Source organism: Notothenia rossii, assembly GCF_949606895.1.
Source record: "Notothenia rossii genome assembly, chromosome: 7".
NCBI lineage: Eukaryota > Metazoa > Chordata > Actinopteri > Perciformes > Nototheniidae > Notothenia > Notothenia rossii.
In genome coordinates this window covers 71,537,739-71,556,662 of record NC_136905.1, presented here as the reverse complement: position 1 = coordinate 71,556,662, position 18,924 = coordinate 71,537,739, and the positions used below count along the sequence as shown (strand labels likewise).

Here is an 18,924-nt window from a genome sequence, read left to right as displayed (position 1 = left end):
AAAAAAATGCATATTTTTCACTAGACTTCGGAGCAGGCATTTCTGTGACTCCGTTCCATTTTATTTTTTAAAACGTTAAGCCATAGAAGTGGAAAACTAGATAGCTTATCGCTATACTGAAGTCTATAATTGCTACCAATATCTCCTCAAATGGCCGGACATTTCAAAGATACTGCAGTAAAAATATTTAATTCAGGAACTGGCAACCCAAAGGCAATGAGGGTAAGTTATTGCGTCTTTATTCCAATAGACAATTGTTTACTTATGGTTGCCCCATATAATGCAATGTTGACCTTTTAACCGTTATATTGGTTTGGAGCAACCTGATGTTTCTCTTCATTTATTTACTGAAGGCTCATTTGTACATTTATTTGGCCGTACTAGCACATGAGAATAGCTAGCAGGCCATGACGTAATGGTTCTGCGCAATGTTTAACAGTCACCGTGTTTATACTATTTATTTAAATACTGAATGAACATTTTCGCTGTAATTAGGCTATTTCAAGAGCTCTGTGCTAATAAAAGAAAAGCCGGTGCCAAATCGGCTTAGTCTTGCGAACTGTTTCTCCTATTCGTGTTTTACGTCTTGTTATTTGAGGTAGTGCGATGTAAGCTGACGAAGCCTACTTGTTTTTTCCCTTCTGTAAACTACAGTAACCTTAGCCAGCATGTTACAGGCTGCTCACAGCGGAGGTGACATCACAAGTCTCCAGTCAGCGGGCAGCCAATGTTGCCCCTCAATGGTCAGAAATGACAGCTAGAGCACCGCAGCCATTATCCAAACAGGAGTTATAGGACTGTCAACACCATACATCCATGGTCAACACAGAGGATGCTGAGTTATTATCTCTAATCCTGCGGTGGCTAACAGCTGTGTACGGCACCGTCATCGTCTCTCCTACGCTGATAGTAAACGAGAAACATGCGCATTTATTCTATAAATTCATCATGGTGTCGCTGCTGGACTTCAGTGAAAAATGGCCCTTAACATCCACCGTACCCTTACAGTAAGTACAGTCGATACATTTCATGACTATAACTTGCTTAGTGTGTAGCCTTACATGAGGAAACCGCACCAAATGATATGTTTTTAATGTGATGCTGTCACGTGACGCAGCAGCACGCCCTTATTTAGATAGCCGCTCCACCATGTATTTCTTTTTTTTCAGCGTTAAGCATTAGGCGTCATATGAAAATACTCCACAAAGCGACTAAAATGGGATGCATCAGGGTTTTTCTGCAGAGAATAAGGCGCAGGGTGAAGCTGGACCGGTTCAGAGAGCTGGGCCGACAGTATCCAGTGTTCTGCTTTCTGCTGCTGGTCCTGCTGCTGTCCACTGTGCTTTTAAACAGGTCAGTATCTGAACAGCAGGCTGGCTAGTAATTACCCAATGTTACTCTTTATGGCTATGACATCCCTAACACATTTCCCTGTGTTTATTTATTGCTAAGGCTGTATGTTTCTAATGTTTTCACAGATATATTCACATTATGATGGTGTTTTGGTCCTTCCTGGCTGGAGTCGTCACTTTTTACTGCTCTACGGGCCCTGAGTCTCTGCTTCCCAACATCTTAGTCTCCATCAAACCAAAAAACAAGGTACTTGATGAGGCAAGAAAGACTGAAAAGAGTTTGTATGATACAGACAAAATAAAATGTCAATGTATTTGTGACTCAGTGTTCAAGGTTCAATGCTTGTATTAGTCATACGTACATTACATAGAGTGTAGTTATGACGAAGAACATCTTAGGTCACAGCCTCCTCCAACAGTGCAACACAATAAAACAGAAAAACAGAAAAAATTGTGCAAGTACGTAAAGTAAAAGAGTGAAATAGTGCAATAAGAGTCTACAAGTGATTGGAATATGATATATCAGATAAATAATTTGTAAATTGCAGCCAGATGAATGATATGGATGTTATTTCAAAAGTTCAGGTGTTTAATAGTTGTATAGCCTGTGGGATGAAACGGTCCCTGAGTCTGGTGGTTTTAGTCCGGATGCTGCGGTACCGCCTGTCAGACAGCAGCAGACAGCACAGTTTGTGGCTGGGGTGATGGGGGTCTTTTATAATCCTGAGGGATTTCTTCCTGAGCCTCTTGGAGTAGAGGCCCTCCATGGATGGCAGCTCTGCCCTGGTGATGTGCTGTGCAGTTTTCACCACTCTCTGTAAAGCCTTACGATTGAGGGCGGTGCAGCTGCCATACCAGGCCGTGATGCAGCCGGTCAGGAAACTCTATGGTGCACCTGTTGAAGTTTCAGAGTATCCTGGAGTCCACGTTGAACCTCCTCAGCCCACTTTTTTGGTGATGATTTTAGTGTGATGAGTTCATGTCAGGTCCTCAGTGATGTGGACGAGGAACCTGAAGCTTCTGACTCTCCACCGTAGTCCCATTGATGGTGATGGGGGGCGTGTCCCTCTCTCTGCTGCTTCCTGTAATCCACTATAAGCTCCTTGGTTTTCCTGACGTTGAGATGGAGGTTGTTATCCTGGCACTAAGATGTCAGGTTTTCGACCTCCCTGTACGCCGTCTCGTCGCCATCGGTGATCTGGCCGATGGCGGTCGTGTCGTCAGCGAACTTCACGACGGTGTTGGAGCTGTTTGTGGCCACTTAGTCGTGTGTGAACAGGGAGGAGAGGAGAGGGCTGAGCACAGAGCCTTGAGTCTCTATCAGGAGTCAGGACAATTCAACATAATTTTGTGTTGCTTTTAGACATCTAGGATTATTGTTGAATATACAAACTGGTATTTAATTATTGCACACAAAGTTCTATCTGCAGTAGAAGTGAATGATTGCCAGTCTCCTTAGTTTGTTAATCTTCTCTTTCAGTCATACCAACAGGAGTTGTTTCCACTAGGCCACAGCTGTGCTGTTTGTGGAAAAATCAAATGCAAAAGACACAGGTGAGAAACTTGCTCATATTCACGTGCTGTGGTTGCAGTGTGTTGTATTATGACCCTATCATTTCTGTCATCAATAGTTTAGACAATAAAATAAACTCATGACAGCAGACCCAAGAGGGAACTCCATAGACCTGGATATTCAATGTGAATATGTATATTACTATGCTGCAGCATATCCTGGTTTTACATGTGCTAGTAAAATACAGTGAAAATCAAAAAGTTATTTGATTAGTAGCAAACATTAGGGTAAACAGGACACTCTCTATAATTATGCCTTAATCCTATTGTATTGGGTTTGTCATAATTGATTGAGTGGTCAAGTTATGGAAAATGTTGCAATGCCCTCTAGTGGTTAGAAAGGATTGTTTTAGTTTTCTCTTAAATTCTGTGATATTTTTGTTGTTTCAATTTACTAATAGACCAACTTTATTACTGGAAAACTATCAACCATGGCTTGACCTGAAAGTCCCCTCTAAGGTTGATGCTTCTCTTTCAGAGGTAATATAAAGCAAACATGAATTTTAAGTAATTTCTTTAATCTATAATAGACCAAATTATCTCACAGTCCAATTCTGTTTTATTTCCAGATTCTTGAGCTAGTTCTGGAAAACTTTGTGTATCCTTGGTACAGGTAAGACACCTGTGTATCTTTAACATGCTGTAATAAAAGGTGAGGTGGTTTAATGTGTTGTATGTTGTGAAAAAGGGACCGTGTGACTTTCTTTTCAGAGACATCACAGATGATGAGGCGTTTGTTGACGAGCTGAGAGTGACTCTGCGCTTCTTTGCAGCTGTGTTGGTCCGGCGAACCCAGAAGGTGATGAATCAAGGCGGTTTGCAGTTCAAATATTGGGATGTGGATTGATTTAACATGATTTTCTTTAATACATGTTTCCCTCCCAGGTGGATGTGGCATCCCTTATCACACAAAAGCTGCTTAAAGTGTCCATGAAGCACATAGAAATAATAAGCAAAGCAAGACAGAAAGGTATTGCATCACTTACTGAGTATTGTCATTGTGTTCACAGCAAAAGAAAGGGAAGCAAGTAACAAATCCTTCTCCTTTATAGTAAAGAACGCAGAGTATCTTCAACAAGCTGCCCTGGAGGAATACGGCCCTGACCTCCACGTAGCCCTTCGCAGTCGCAGAGATGAGTTCCTCTACCTCAGGAAGCTGACTGAAATGCTCTTCCCCTACATCCTGCCACCCAAAGCTACAGACTGCAGGTAACTTAGTGCAGTGACAAGAAAGGCCATGGCTTCATATCTTTATAAAAGTGATTGCCGCGTCAGTGTTCCTAATTGTCCACCTAATGGAAATTATTTCAGCATTGACACTTTACAAAAGTAGATGAGGATCCTTCTTTACTCTCTAATTTTCTGATTTCCTGCTGCCTTATCTCTCAGATCTCTTACTCTGCTGATTAGAGAAGTTTTGGCTGGTTCTGTCTTCCTTCCTTCCATGGACTACTTGGCTGATCCTGTGAGTGTAGAAACATTAAGGGACACATCATGGATTTTCGAAATCCAAAACTGTTGTTGAAGCTCTCTGCTGCTACAGTTTTGTCAGTCTTATAATATATTTGATTTGTATTTAGTAAGCACGTTAGTCCACATTATTCTCTACGAGCATGCTAAGTGGCAGATGTGTTTTCAGAACATGTTAAAATAAATACCGGCTGCTCTCTTTCAGGACACAGTGAATCATCTACTTTTGATATTCATCGACAACTCCCCTGTGAGTATATTTTAAACTGGGCACATGCAAATCCATTAACATTCTGTGTGTTTAAACATTGATACACAGTGTGTACGTAATTCATGGGTCAATCAGATAAGAATAAGGATCTAATTTCATCCCTCTAGCCTGAGGAAGCCACAGAGCCCACATCAACGTTGGTTCCTTTTCTGCAAAAGTACTCTGATATTCGTAACAAAAAGAACTCGGTGAGTGTTTCCTCAAATAATTGAAAAGTACCACATCCCCACAAAGCCACCAGATATTGTATGGTTCTGTAGGTCTGTTTTTATACTGTTGTAGTTCAGTGTACCGGGTCACAGCGAGCTTAAAGAACACTTCCTTTCTTAACTGTGATCCCTGTTCTCTCTTTCGATTCTGTTCTCTCTCATCAGGTATTAAAGCTGGAGTTGAAGGAAATTAGAGAACAGCAAGACCTTCTCTTCCGTTTTATGAATTTTCTGAAGCAAGAAGGCGCTGTTCATGTGCTCCAGTTCTGCCTTGCAGTCGGTAAGTGGTTCCCAATCCTTTCAGGTGGTTTCCAATGTTACATTTGCTGCTTTTACATGCAAGGAGTTACCTAGCTATGGGCAAGTCAAGCCAACAACACACAAAAAAAGTTTCAATTCTAAATGCCCTTCAAAGTAAGTTATACAACTTAAGTATTCTGCTTCTCCTTTTTGGTTTATTCATTTATAATTTGACTGTATAGCAGAGACATGTAATAGAAGCAGACCTACTGTAGCCTTCCTCTCATCGCCCTCACACAGTCAGTCTCAAAGCATCAGAACCTCACTTGAACTGACTTTCCAATCTAGACCCTCATGAATACCAAAGTGATGCATTCTCAAAGATCCTTACCCGGTGAAACTAAGCTGTCTGACTCTTTCAACTCCTCAGAGGAATTCAACGACAGGATACTGTGCCCAGATCTGTCTGACACAGAGAAGACGATGCTTCACGAGGAGGTGAAGAAGATCTATGAGACGTACTGTTTGGACGAGAGTGTTGACAAGATCCGCTTCGACCCCTTCATAGTGGAAGAAATACGCAACAGTATAACCATTTCTAAATGAGCATTTTCTCAAAAAAGGGCTTATAATGACCTACAAGTGTGTATTCATTAACATATATATTTTTGAACTTTCTAGTTGCAGAGGGTCCGTTTGAAGAGGTGGTGAAACTGCAGACCATGAGGTGTTTGTTTGAAGCCTATGAGCACGTCCTGTCCCTGCTGGAGAATGTTTTCACCCCCATGTTCTGTCACAGTGATGAGGTTAGTGTCTACACCACAGACTAAATCACTCAACTCACTGACAACTTGACAACAAATGCCTGAGGCTTAATCCAATTAATGAATCCCCTCTTTCATAACTGTATTGCATCAATCCATCAAACTCGGATTTCTTAAAGGTCCCATCATATGCTTTTCTGCTTATTTTCTCTTTTATGTAACTTTTTCTGCATGTAAACGGTCTGCAAAGTCACAAACCTTAAAGTACACCCTGTAGCGAGTAAACCTCTTAACACAGAAAAGACGTGTCTATGCTGTCCCAGAACGCCTCGTTGGAGATTTGTCTTTTTCCATTCTTTTCTTTCGGGAAAGGTTGACGTCACTCTTGACCAAATGCACCTGTTGTGGCGATCCAGCACTCACACAACAGGAAAGAATGAAACGGAGAGGAATCAATAAAACACAAACACAGATATAGCTGATCAGTAATTATTATTTAGTTGTTGCAACAAACAAACAATAATGGGAAGTACATCACCTGCTGCCAAAGCAACCAATCGCGGAAATGCCCCCCGACAGTAGCAACAATCATACAGCATATATAGCCACTGTAATGAACACACACACATTTTCCCTAAACATATTTAACGCACACACATTTGATCATGCAGCCTACCACACTAATGTCACATGTTTATCTCTCTGAAAGCTATACTTGTATATGTTTAAACGTCATTGTCTCATGACATCCTTAGGATTAGTTAACTAACAAAGGTTAACTGTTTTTATAACCTGAGGCCTTCTCTGAACTTCCTCTACCCTCGGTGTCAGCTCACTTCAAATCAATACATCTATTGATAATTCAGAACGACCATTGTCTCTCTAACTGTGTGTGACCCAACTCAGTAACACACATCATATAGCTTAGCATGTGATCTCTAATAAATATCAGAAATACGCTGTATTAAACATTCTGCTATAACACACCAATTGGTCCAAATAGACCAATCCGCGGAGCTCCGCACACACTCACACTCACTCAGCCTTATCTTTTCTCAGCGAGCTCCGCGGTGTCTCGCTGTCTCACAGACCCCACGCAGCAACCAGGAAACTACACCAGTAATCCAGCTCACAACGTCCGCTCCTCGCGCCTCAAAGGGCGGAGCAGCGAGCCCCGCAACGTCCTGCCAACACGGCACCCAGACCCCACGCAGCATTCTCCTCTGTTTGTCATTTTCTGGTTGCTAACAAACGCCATTGTAACACATGAACACTAATGTTCCGCTGTAACGGTGGTTGACTAATCAGAGCACAGTGGGCTCATAGGGAGGGGAGGAGGGCAGGAGCTCCAACAAGGCCTGTAGGACAGAGAGTGAATACACATACTACATAGAGATGCTGTGTGAGAAACCAATGTGAGTTTGGAACATTGCACAATATAAATCTATTCTAGTAGAATTATGATCAGTAGAAATGGCAATGACATGAGACCTTTTACAGTTCTTTCAAAATATAATTGTTTTACGGTCAGTTTTAACTGACCGTATCTACCATTTGAATGTTGTTTTGTCCGAGTAAACAAAACCGCATCTGTCCAATGCTAGAATTACAGTTGATGTGGTGTTCACTGAATGTGTTGCGCTATCCTCTTTCGATCTCTAAGCCACCAACCACTGTCGGCCGCGTCATCAATTCAAAACGCGCAAACTGGCCTATGAGCCGACACTGGCATTGAGCCAAAATGCCAAGCCGAATTTCACCCCTCAGAGGCTGTTTCATTGAATACAGCTTGGTGGACAAATGCTAAGCCATTGTCCACAGCAGGCCACTGCCCTGCATGAATAGTGTGTGTACAAAATAATGATAGTATTTCAAATGTTGTTGCCACACTTGTTACTGCTTCAAAATGGATTTATTATGTCTTGTTTCCATGTAGCTTATATATTGTGTTGAATTTACATACATTTGTTTGCTGTCTCCATGTCATTCTCCAGTACTTCCGCCAGCTCCTGAGAGGGGCCGAGTCCCCTGCAAGGAACTCCAGGATGAGCAGGTAGGCATCCCTTTACGTGTTTTTGTGTAACATTAAAAGCCTCACCCTAGCAGTATATTGATCCATTAGTTAGGTTTTCTTACAGAACTTTTGATAATCCTGTTGAATCACAGAGTGTCTAGCTTGTACTTTTTTAAAGACAGAAAATGGATTTATGTGTCTGTTACCACATGCAACCCACGTTCCTTTAATCTGTCTGAATTTCATGAATAATGTATAAAACATGGTTTAATCTTTACAGCTCTCTGTATGCCAATAGCAAATGCAGTGTGAAGGCAGAACATAGTATGTGTTTGTTGTCTTATATTTAATTATAAATATACATTTAGACTTAATGCAACCTAACAGAAGCTGTTAACATCATAAAAAAATAGTTATTTCGTTACGAGACCTGAGCCCAGGGATCAACTGTCATGTTTTATCATGGGGTGCGGTGTGTATGTGGCCCCGGAGCCCTGCCACTAACTCCTTGTGCATATTGTTCCAGAAATAGCCTCAGTTTGGATGACATTCGGTGAGTATAAGGCATCAGTGTGCTGATCAGAACAGTGGCTGGCTGAGCAGTGCTGCTGCACGCAAGACACAAAGACATATCATTCTTGCCTGACTGGTCTATAGAGAAACATGTGCTGCCTTTTTAACAAATTCCCTGTTCCCTGGGTCCGCTGCAACCAGGGCTTCAGTTCAACGAGCCCTAGTCCATAATATGACAAGGATATATCATGGTATTGCTAGTGTAAACTCACCAATAAATATGTGTTTTATTTGTTGCCTGTGCTGAAAACGCTAATAAGAGAAGATGGAGAGAAGTAAACATAATCAGTTAATCTTGTTAGTCATAGCATGACTCATCATTAATCATGGGGTATTCAAGCTAATCAAGAGTGATGGTGCTGAAAACATGCAATTAAAAAATCTTAGTTTGAGAACATTAAGGCTTTATTCTAAATTATTTTTGAATTTAGGTTTGCTCACATCTCAAATGACAGCGTTGAAATTGAGGGGGGGCTTCAGGAGGAATGGTTGATTTCATATTTAAATTCCTTCACAAAAGCATTCTTGTTACGAAGGCAGTTTTCAAAGCAGCATAAACAGATAGATAGTAGAAAATGGCTCTCACTGCCACTAGATTTGTAAACGCTGAGCAACTATACGTCCCAATACCCTTCATGTCTGCAACTCAGATAACACCCTCCCCGTCTTTCCGCCTGTTGCTCCATACATGTATTGCCACCACCGTGCTGTGACTGTGTATCCACTCTGATTCTATGATTCATACTGCCTGCTCCGGTATGATCCGCGGTCCTCTCCCTCCTCTTGCCCGCGGGGATGTGACCCTGTTCTGCTTATAGTTCCTGGGACTGGAGCCCTGAGTCTCCGTCCTCACTGTTCACCGCATCCGGCAGCTCTTCACCTGCATCTTTTAACTCCCTCCATGCCCAGTCCACGTTCACAACTTTCCCATACGGCTCGCTATCCCACCGCCACTCATCACCCAAGTAAGTCAGGGTCCATCTTTGTGTCACAGTGTGATGTCATGCTGTCCAATTTTCCCGCATGGTGGGACTGATGCATGGAATCCTGTTTTTATTTGTCATGCGTCCTCCCTCCGACTTTAATGTGCTGTTCAGGCTGAAGACTTGTCTGTTGTTTTGCAGTGACTTTTCAATGTCCAACTTCTTGTATACTGGGTACATCACCATGTGTATATTGTGATTTCTAGTTCTCTTACTGTTACCGACACTTACACAGAGCACCTTTTGATGTTGTGTGCCTTGACTGTTAACTGATCATACGTATCATTTTTGTTTTTGATTTGTAAAAGCAAACATCTTATCATGAAATCACTGCTTATGTATTGTGTTTTGTTATGCTTTCGCAGCACTCACTTTCACATCAAACCAGACATTTCATTGTGAGATGGCTGTGAAGTGATATTTTGGCTTTGGCTCCCTTCGCGTCTTTCTCCCCATTGTTCAGTGATGTTTCAGATCGCCTTGCCTTCCCTCCTGTCCTCTACAGCTCCCTCCCTGTCACTCCTCTCTCAAGCTGCATGTGCTGTGCTAAAGCCATGCACATCTCCTGCAATACTCATTGTTTAATAACCATCATGTTTGGCCTGCAGGAACACGTCAAAGAGGGGCGAGTCCTTTGGGATTAGCCGCATTGGCAGTAAGATCAAAGGAGTGTTCAAGAGCACGACCATGGAGGGCGCAATGCTGCCATCCTACGGGCTAGTGGAGGGAGAGGACGATATGGTGAGGCTGATCTAAAACGTTTTACTCATTTTCAGATTATTCAAACGTTATTTGTTAGTTATAACTTCAACCTGACTATACATTTCTTTAGTGTCTGGATTTAAACACAAATCAAATTGTCCTGTGTGCTTCTCGTTCTTACAGGTGTCTCTGATTCATTTCAACTTTAAAACAATGCTTAGAAATAACAAAAAGTGATTACAAGAGAGTGATTTAAAAGTACAATTCAAACTAAAGCACTGGTCTACACCATCATTGCAGTTACCACTTGGTGGTGTCGGTGAGTTAAAGAATCGTAAGCCACCCTGTTCACCGGATCTGCCTCCCATCTGTTATTTCCAGGCTTTCCCTTTTTTGATGATATCAGAGGTTATTGCTTGTATTCCCAGAAAGTGTCTGTGCCTTTCTCCAGTGGAATTTTATTGTTCCAAGCATTACCTCATTACCTTTGGCCAAGTTAAATAGCACATCATCTGCAAATAATCAAAAACACACAGTGTATCCACAGTTTTTGTCCAGAGCTCCACTGAAGCTTTTTTTAATATATTGATTCAAATTAATACGAATTATGGTTGCAAAATTACTTCAAATAACATTTTTTATTATGCTTGAGCAATGCTTGTCTGTAAAATGTGAGTTTTGCCATCACAGTCCTGACCTAATAACTTCTTTCAATTTCCTGTAAAGTGTATAAGTGCCCATCTGCTTTAACGATGTGTATGGGAAAATCAACCATATGTACAAATATAATGACCTTTCATTCAAAACAGGGTCAGTTGCTGAATGTCTGGAAATGTTTTATTAATTGCCCTTCCTGTATCTGTTGTAAAGGATTTTGCTACGTTTGCATTTCTATTTTTTGTTGCTGAGTCTATAAGGACCTTGATTTCTTTAAGACTTACTTCCTTTTAAAGTAAAAATAATAGGTGTACACACTGTATGTCAAATGAGTTAAAAAGGTGCGTCTGATAAACATCCTTGGTTTTTTTATTGTACTGCCTAATAATAGCAGACATATTCCTTATGAAGTTGCTTACTGTATATGTGACCTTAACCTCTCCGACTTCCTTCCATTCAAGGTGGAGGAAGCCATGATGGTGTTGGAGGATGACTCGCCCATGGAAGCAGCCTCCACCCCCAGCACCCCCCGAAACCTTTCTGCTTGGAACATCACCATCCCATACATTGATTTCTATGACGACGATGTGAAGAGGGAGAGGATTCCGGTGTTCTGCATCGATGTAGAGCGCAATGACCGGAAGGCAGGTGAGACTCAGCAGACCGTCCTTCTGGCTCACTTCCTCTCATGAGGGAGGGGTCATTCTGCTCTATGACGCTTCGAAATGTGGTGTCCTTATCTGTTGATAAAGTGTTGCACCCCCCATCCACCACCACTAAAATATTTATTTTTTAAATCATCAAAAGTCCAGTTTGGGTAAATAGGTCTTGGTACATGATTTTATTAGAATTTGAGGAGCGCTCACTTTTTTTGGTTCAGATGCACTAAATAAACAACACGCTTATTCAGGAGCTTTAGAAGTGCTGGTTGTTTTTGTTTACATGGGACAGAGCCAGGCTAGCTGGGTAGTTTCCCTCTCTTTCCACTTATTATTCTGAACTAGGCTAGCTAGCTGCTGGCTTCATGTTAACTGTACCAACATGAGTAGTATCAATCTCCTCATCTATCTCTCAGCAAGAAAAATAAGTGCCTGTGACAGATAACAGCACCACATTGCCAACAACTCGAGACTGCATATCATTAATTGGGGCTACATACAGTTACTGTTGCTCAAACTAGTTTTCAAAAAGATGAAACAAGAGTAAAAGCTGAGTGACTGCTACAGATGGTAACAATGACCTCTCACTGTTTGTGGAACTTCTTAATCTTACTGTTTCTCTGTTTGTATTTGTCTGCAGTGGGACATGAGACTGAGAACTGGTCTGTGTACAGAAGATATTTGGAGTTCTATGTTCTTGAATCAAAGCTTACTGAGTTTCATGGTAAGGTTTCTTTTTTTTCCCTTTACGGTCATATGGAAGGCATTTCCCACCAAAATGATCTCACACATTCCAGAAGTTTCACAGAACATTACTTTCAAGTGAACCTTAATCTTAGATGTCATGTAGATTTAATGGCCTGCATAATTCATGCGTTCAGTTTGTTATTTTGTGGTCAAAGTAAAAGGAAGCTTGTTCGTTTAGATATTTTATACATTTTATTCTTTTGTAGGCTCATTTCCAGATGCGCAGTTGCCTTCGAAGAGGATCATCGGTCCCAAGAATTATGAGTTCCTCACATCAAAGCGGGAGGAGTTTCAGGAGTACCTTCAGGTAGATGTCTGGGAAAACAGGATACAGAAACGTAGGATGAAAATGATTCAAACACACAGCTATGACTGCCACCTCTGTGCAATGAAAGCGGCTCATATAGTTGTCAAATAAATGCATCAGTCCCATTTGAAAATGTTCCAATTTCAAGCTAAAGACTGATCTATTCAAATGTAAAACAAGTTTTCTGTTAGTAGAATTTGATGGCTACAAACCAGATGTTAATGTTCTCTAATCTCCATGAAAAAAGAAGCACCCTTACCTTCATATTTTGATCAGAGTAACAGTTTGCTATTACGGCATTTGGTGACAGAAATGAAACAGTAATAGTGAAGGTTATATGTGGATTAACTTTTGTATGTCAGGCCCAGATCTCTCTCACACATACACACACACACACACGCTCACACACGCTCACACACGCTCACACACGCTCACACACGCTCACATACGCTCACACGCGCTCACACACGCTCACATACGCTCACACACGCACACACACGCACACACACACACATACTCACAACCACAAACACACACACAGTGCTCCAGGCAAATATTTCGACTCACTCTACGCATCTGGCTGTAGCAGGCAGCACTTATGTGACCAGACATCAAGATTAAATATAAACATTTTCCATTTTGAAGCATTTGTTCCAGGAACACACCACTTTCACTTTAAAAAATAACGTTTAAAAGTGATTACCACATTCTGAAGAACAAAGGGAGCCGTATTTCAGGACCGTGGTCGGGTCCCATTTAGCTGCCACAAGGACAGCTGCTGTTTTTCCAAATTCTCACCAGGAGGAAAACAATTTATAATGATGTGTTGTTCTTTGCAGAAACTTCTGCAGCACCCAGAGCTAAGCAACAGTCAGCTCCTCGCCGACTTCCTGTCCCCTCATAGTATGGAGTCTCAGTTCCTGGACAAGATGTTACCTGACGTGAACCTCGGTACTGTATGCCTGTGACAAACACTACGGAGATGGATTATGTTTGACCAGCAGAACATTTCAAACACACTGTGAAATTGTTTGAACATCCTGACCTTGGGTTGCAGTGAAAATGTATTTGTGTTTCAAACAATGGCAACATGCGACAGAAGCATACATCACTGAGACAAAGTGTATATGTTTCACAGGAAAAATCATTAAGTCGGTTCCCAGCAAACTGATCAAAGAGGTGAGAAATGCATTCCTGATACGTGTGTGTGTGTGTGTGTGTGTGTGTGTGTGTGTGTGTGTGTGTGTGTGTGTGTGTGTGTGTGTGTGTGTGTGTGTGTGTGTGTGTGTGTGTGTGTGTGTGTGTGTGTGTGTGTGTGTGTGTGTGTGTGTGTGTGTGTGTGTGTGTGTGTGTGTGTGTGTGTGTGTGTGTGTGTGTGTGTCTGGTTTATCTCATCTTACTGCAATACAAATGTTTCCCGTCACTTGCGTCTCAAACTATTTGGTAAAACAAATAGACATTAGAGAAGTAATACTGTCATTGAAACTCATACACATTGTTTTATTTATTTTTCAGAAAGGGCAGCATCTGGAGCCTTTCATCCAATCCTTCTTCAACTCCTGTGAATCTCCCAAACCCAAACCCAGCCGCCCCGAGCTCACTATCCTGAGCCCCACGTCAGAAAATGATAAAAAGGTTGGCGATTAAAGTTTTGTAACATTCAGAGTTCATGCTCTCTCTTTCTCTTTTCTCTTTCCACCAGCCAGGAAACATCTTATCTGCAAACCTTTGATTCAAGCAGAGTCAGACGCCTTAATTACATTTAATAGTTGTTTACACTGAAGCTCACCCATTACCACTTACTGCTCCATAAAAACTCCCACAATCTCATGGAGGTTTATACTTTAGAGATAGTTTTCAAGTGATGGTTTAAACCTGTCACTGTACATCACTGTATGAACTTTCCTTTTGTTTTCATTGTCATTTCATGATAATGCCAGTTTTCAGTTGTTTTAAATGCGATCCATTTCTCCTGCTGTCTTTAGAAAAACACACTTCACAGCCAGTAGTTGTTGAAATTTCAGACATATGGACACTTTGACTATCTTTACTAAACATGGTTTTCTATCGTTATAACAGTGTGGGGGGCCAATACATGTCTGTGTTTAGAATATGTTATGTATCTGACATGTAGTCAACAAGACTAGAAGTGTTTAACATGAACACTGACCAGAACTAAAGCTATAAAACAAATGTGTCATTGTCTCAACATGCAGAGATAAACACAGTAAACCTCCTGTCATCAATATTTTTCACTGTTCACATTTTGTTTTAGTTATCTTAAACCCTATTTGATTGCCATATTAAGCTCAGCAGAGTTGTCAGTCCCAAAGATTAGGGAAGGTTATTGAAACAGCAGGATCGTGGTCATATGGATTTAAAAAGGCTTCAGTCTGATGTACATTTCTCTCTCCTAGCTCTTCAACGACGTCTTCAAAAACAACGCCAACCGATCAGAGATGACTGAGAAGCGACACAATCAGAACTACTTCATGGAAATTATCACTGTTGAAGGGCTGTATGACTACTTAATGTTTTTAGGTAAGTGAGCTCTCCTGGAGTTTGTTTATTGGAATAAGTTCATGGCATTTTATTATTTACCACTGATTGAAGTTGTGTACTTGGAGTTCAGTTTTTTTATGCTGAAGCACAGGAGATAGTGATAGGAGCTCTAATACATCCCCTTATCTTCCTGTACACATGTTGGCAAGATAAGAAATTAAGAACGATAATGAAAAAGCATGTTTTAAAACAACTATACGAAAAAACATGCATTAAGTAAATCCAAATACCTTAGCATTTCTATATGAAATATAAAATGTTATTATTTCATTGCATTTTATAGCTAACTGCAAGTTAAAGTAACCAATTATCTTTGTGGGACATTTGAATTGTGATTAAGAAAACATGCAGTATCTATTGATGGTAATAACTCTTAAGTATAAAAGCACCGCTCAGGAGTCACAGAATTCTTTATCGTTACACAAGAAATAAAAAAGTGAGTAAAAAGGCATTGCTGCAGGATTGTACTATAATGAAGCAGGGGGTGATCTCTCTCATTATTCACCACCATGACACATTCACCCCTGGACCCCCGAGGTAAAGCCCATTACTCACTCCTTTATTCTTTATCTCTCTCTTCTTCTTCATGGCTTTCAGGCCGAGTCGTCTTCCGTATCCCCGACTGGCTGCACCACCTGCTGATGGCCGGCAGGATGCTGGTGAAGAACACGCTGGAAGCCTACACAGACCACTACCTTCAGTGCAAACTGAACCAGGTGGTCCAGGAGCACCGGCTGGTCTCACTCATCACCTTGCTTAGGGGTAAGAACACGTGTGAATTATCTAAGATTGTTGAACTATCCCATTAAACTTGCTAATGGGAGAGATTGAATGATTTACATAATATTTGTCCTTCTAGACACAGTTTTCTGTGAGAGCAGTCAGCCCCGCTCGGCGCCGGACAAGCAGAAGAGGGCGAAGAAGACATTCGAGGAGATGATAACCTATATTCCAGGTATTTATTATACTATATTAGACCAACCTACTGCTCAAATGTGCAGATGTGAAAGCAACTGTATTAAAAAGATATTCATAAGCCGCTTGTATTTAGATTTTCTGGGCAAGTGTATCGGAGAAGACGCCAAGTTTGAAGGTGTACGTCTCCTCTTCGATGGACTGCAACAGCCAGTTCTTAACAAACAGGTAAACAAGTCCCGTCATTTTCAGGACACATACAACATGTAGAACACTCCCAATTCTCCCACTACTTGAAATAAACCCTACGCTCTTACCATGATTTTTGTTTAATTTGTTTAATTGTTCTGGAGTTTAGCATTTGAATATATATATATTTTTTTACTATATGTATTTTAGGGAGTGTAACTTAAAGAGCAACTTGCAGGTTTTTTTTTTTACTACATTTATGCTTAACTTTGCCTGAAAATTACAATTAAAAATGTTAATGCAGGATTTGATATGTTTTACAAGACAGAAGGGCAGGAATTCAGAGGAAAAGGAGCCGTTTTGAGCTCTGCTACTAAAAATTGCTTTTTTTTTTTGCGTCATATTACGTCACATGGGGGAGTTAACTTTCTCGGACTCATTCTCTGCCCAATCCGCGGTAGTAGTTTGTAGTTGGTTTGAGCGGTTGTGATTTAGTGAGCTGGTATTTTTTCGGTAATTTTACATTGCATTTCACCATTTGTAATCATGGTGAGCTTGTGTTTGTGCAGGTTGCACAAACTCAAGCCTGTCAGGACATCGAGTCCACAGTTTCCCTCACGGGAAAAGGACCGGAGCTAGCGTTCGTTCCTGGGTGCGTTTTGCATCCACCTCCCTGCAGCACATACTCTCCACAGCTTTATCAGGAAACCGTATTACATCTCTCTCCCCCCCTTCGCTGCTCTCTCTCTCTCCCCCCTTCGCTGCTCTCTCTCTCTCCCCCCCTTCGCTGCTCTCTCTCTCTCCCCCCCTTCGCTGCTCTCTCTCTCTCTCTCTCTCCCCTCCGGTACACGGCACCGTAAGACGTAGTGTGGAGTTGCATTAGGTAACGCTGTGGTGGCTGTACTGCTCCTTTGTGTTTGTTTTTTTCCCCCTGTCTGTGTTGTTTTTGTGGGCGTGGTGGCTGTCACTCCCGGCTCAACCTCCACTCACTTGCTGCAATCAGCTGTGCACCCTCACGACTACACACCTGCTTTCCATCAAGCCATTTACAACGGCATATCAACGGAGGCTCCACAAACTTTCTCCGCCAGATCGTCAAGTATCAGCCGTATCTCGCGTCTCTCCTCCGGTACACAGCACCGTAGTGTGGAGTTGCATTAGGTAACGCGAGATACGGCTGATACTTGCGCATTAGTTTCTGTTATGGATCAGTATCAACAGTCCTGCCAGTAACGTTACTATATTATCAATACTACTTTAGTTATAGCCTGATATATGATTGCTAACTTTACAATGTTGTGATGTGACTGACGTTAGCTAACATGCTAACGCCGGTCACTCACCAAGACAGCTGCTCTGTTCTCCACTGGTTCTTCACACACCAAAGCTCCATTTCTCTCCGATGGCCGTTATTTTTTCTAATCCTTGGCTGCTCCTGGTCTCTTGGACGCCTAGCAGGCTCATAATTATAATCATATGCATTCGAATATATATTTTCAACCTCTTCTGTGTCAAAACTAGCATTGTGATCCATGTTTATTCATACGTTAGACCGGCCGCTTTCCCACATGTTACGTCACACGCGGGAGATCACGTGCGGAGGCTTTTTAATGCGGAAGTGAAAATGTCTTACTAAAACGATGCCAGATTTCACTGTAGTGTATATTTCTGTATATTTTTGGGAAAATCTAGTGTATTCATCATTTTCCTACACATTTATTCACTGGTGTCTCTAACCTGCAAGTTGCTCTTTAAGATAACTCACATTATTGCTTTTCATCATCCTCCTTCCTTCGGCCTCTCTCAGCTGACGTATGTGCTGTTGGACATCGCCATTCAAGAGCTTTTCCCTGAGCTAAACAAGGTAAACAGAAGCTGGCTTTGGTTTCTGAATAAATATATTCTGAACATCCATCCCTTCTCTTTACGGGTTCATCCTTTGGGCTTCAGGGGGAATCTGAATGTCTTTGTACAAAAAATGCATTTCTGTATCATCATTGTAACGCTCCTTATTACATTACATTAATTAACAAGCAAAACCTGTGATTGTATGATATCTCACAAATTATCAATGAAAGTAGATGCATCATATCACAGGATAAAGTAGGCCCTCTAAATCACAGTATTTATTTAGGAGAATAAGATAATTCTTAACGTTTTTAACCTGCATTCAGCGACTGCAGTTAATCACATATAACAAACAATTAAATTGTCTGTGTACGTTTATTATACAACGGCATAGTATTACCAGGCATTGTTTTATATCTTCATTCTTAAATCAAACTTGAATCATTATTTGCCTGCATCTGTGACTATAAGTGATAAATACAAACTGTGTATATACACATAATAGAACACCTATTTAACATTAAATGTTTTCTTTAGTACTTATGCTGTTTTTGTTTCCTCAGCAGGTACAGAAGGAGGCCTCTGTGATGGCTCCATGGATGTAAAATGAACATAACAATGGACAATGAGCTCACATTCTCTCGACATTGAACTGAAACACCTGCAGAGATCTGTGTTGGTTCGTTTACATGAAACCAGCATGCAGACCCCATGTACAGTGTCTGACCGGGACACATGACGCAGCAAGAAGAGGAACACACGGATTTTCCTGCTGTATGTGTCATTAACATTGCAAAATAATATAAATAAATGATATGACAGTGTTATAAGCACACTGTGTAATTGTCTTTCACCGCTTACATTATAGTGTAAAGCACCTCTTGTTCACT

The 18,924-nt window shown here is 41.2% G+C and overlaps 1 protein-coding gene across 8 annotated transcripts; it reads left to right on the top strand.

Annotated features, from left to right (window-relative positions):
- The first annotated feature begins 69 nt into the window (after positions 1 to 69).
- Positions 70 to 18,867, top strand: LOC307046276 (sorting nexin-14-like). Of its 8 annotated transcripts, none has more exons than XM_079692642.1 (31): positions 70 to 222; positions 655 to 1,007; positions 1,170 to 1,353; positions 1,479 to 1,599; positions 2,833 to 2,906; positions 3,326 to 3,404; positions 3,494 to 3,537; positions 3,636 to 3,723; positions 3,810 to 3,894; positions 3,977 to 4,133; positions 4,314 to 4,389; positions 4,600 to 4,644; positions 4,773 to 4,853; positions 5,040 to 5,154; positions 5,545 to 5,700; positions 5,796 to 5,920; positions 7,873 to 7,931; positions 8,419 to 8,445; positions 9,284 to 9,430; positions 10,057 to 10,189; positions 11,269 to 11,455; positions 12,107 to 12,190; positions 12,420 to 12,520; positions 13,360 to 13,471; positions 13,659 to 13,699; positions 14,036 to 14,155; positions 14,938 to 15,061; positions 15,680 to 15,844; positions 15,942 to 16,225; positions 17,994 to 18,050; positions 18,598 to 18,867. In XM_079692642.1, exons 3-31 carry the CDS (start codon positions 1,190 to 1,192, stop codon positions 18,637 to 18,639), a joined length of 3,093 nt encoding a protein of 1,030 aa, XP_079548768.1. In that variant the 5' UTR covers positions 70 to 222; positions 655 to 1,007; positions 1,170 to 1,189; the 3' UTR covers positions 18,640 to 18,867. The 8 variants fall into 8 exon arrangements, with proteins under 8 accessions (XP_079548768.1, XP_079548769.1, XP_079548767.1 ...); XM_079692645.1 differs by having other exon boundaries at positions 82 to 1,007; positions 15,942 to 16,037; positions 16,134 to 16,225; positions 18,601 to 18,867; XM_079692644.1 differs by having other exon boundaries at positions 90 to 1,007; positions 15,942 to 16,037; positions 16,134 to 16,225.
- The last annotated feature ends 57 nt before the right edge of the window (positions 18,868 to 18,924 follow it).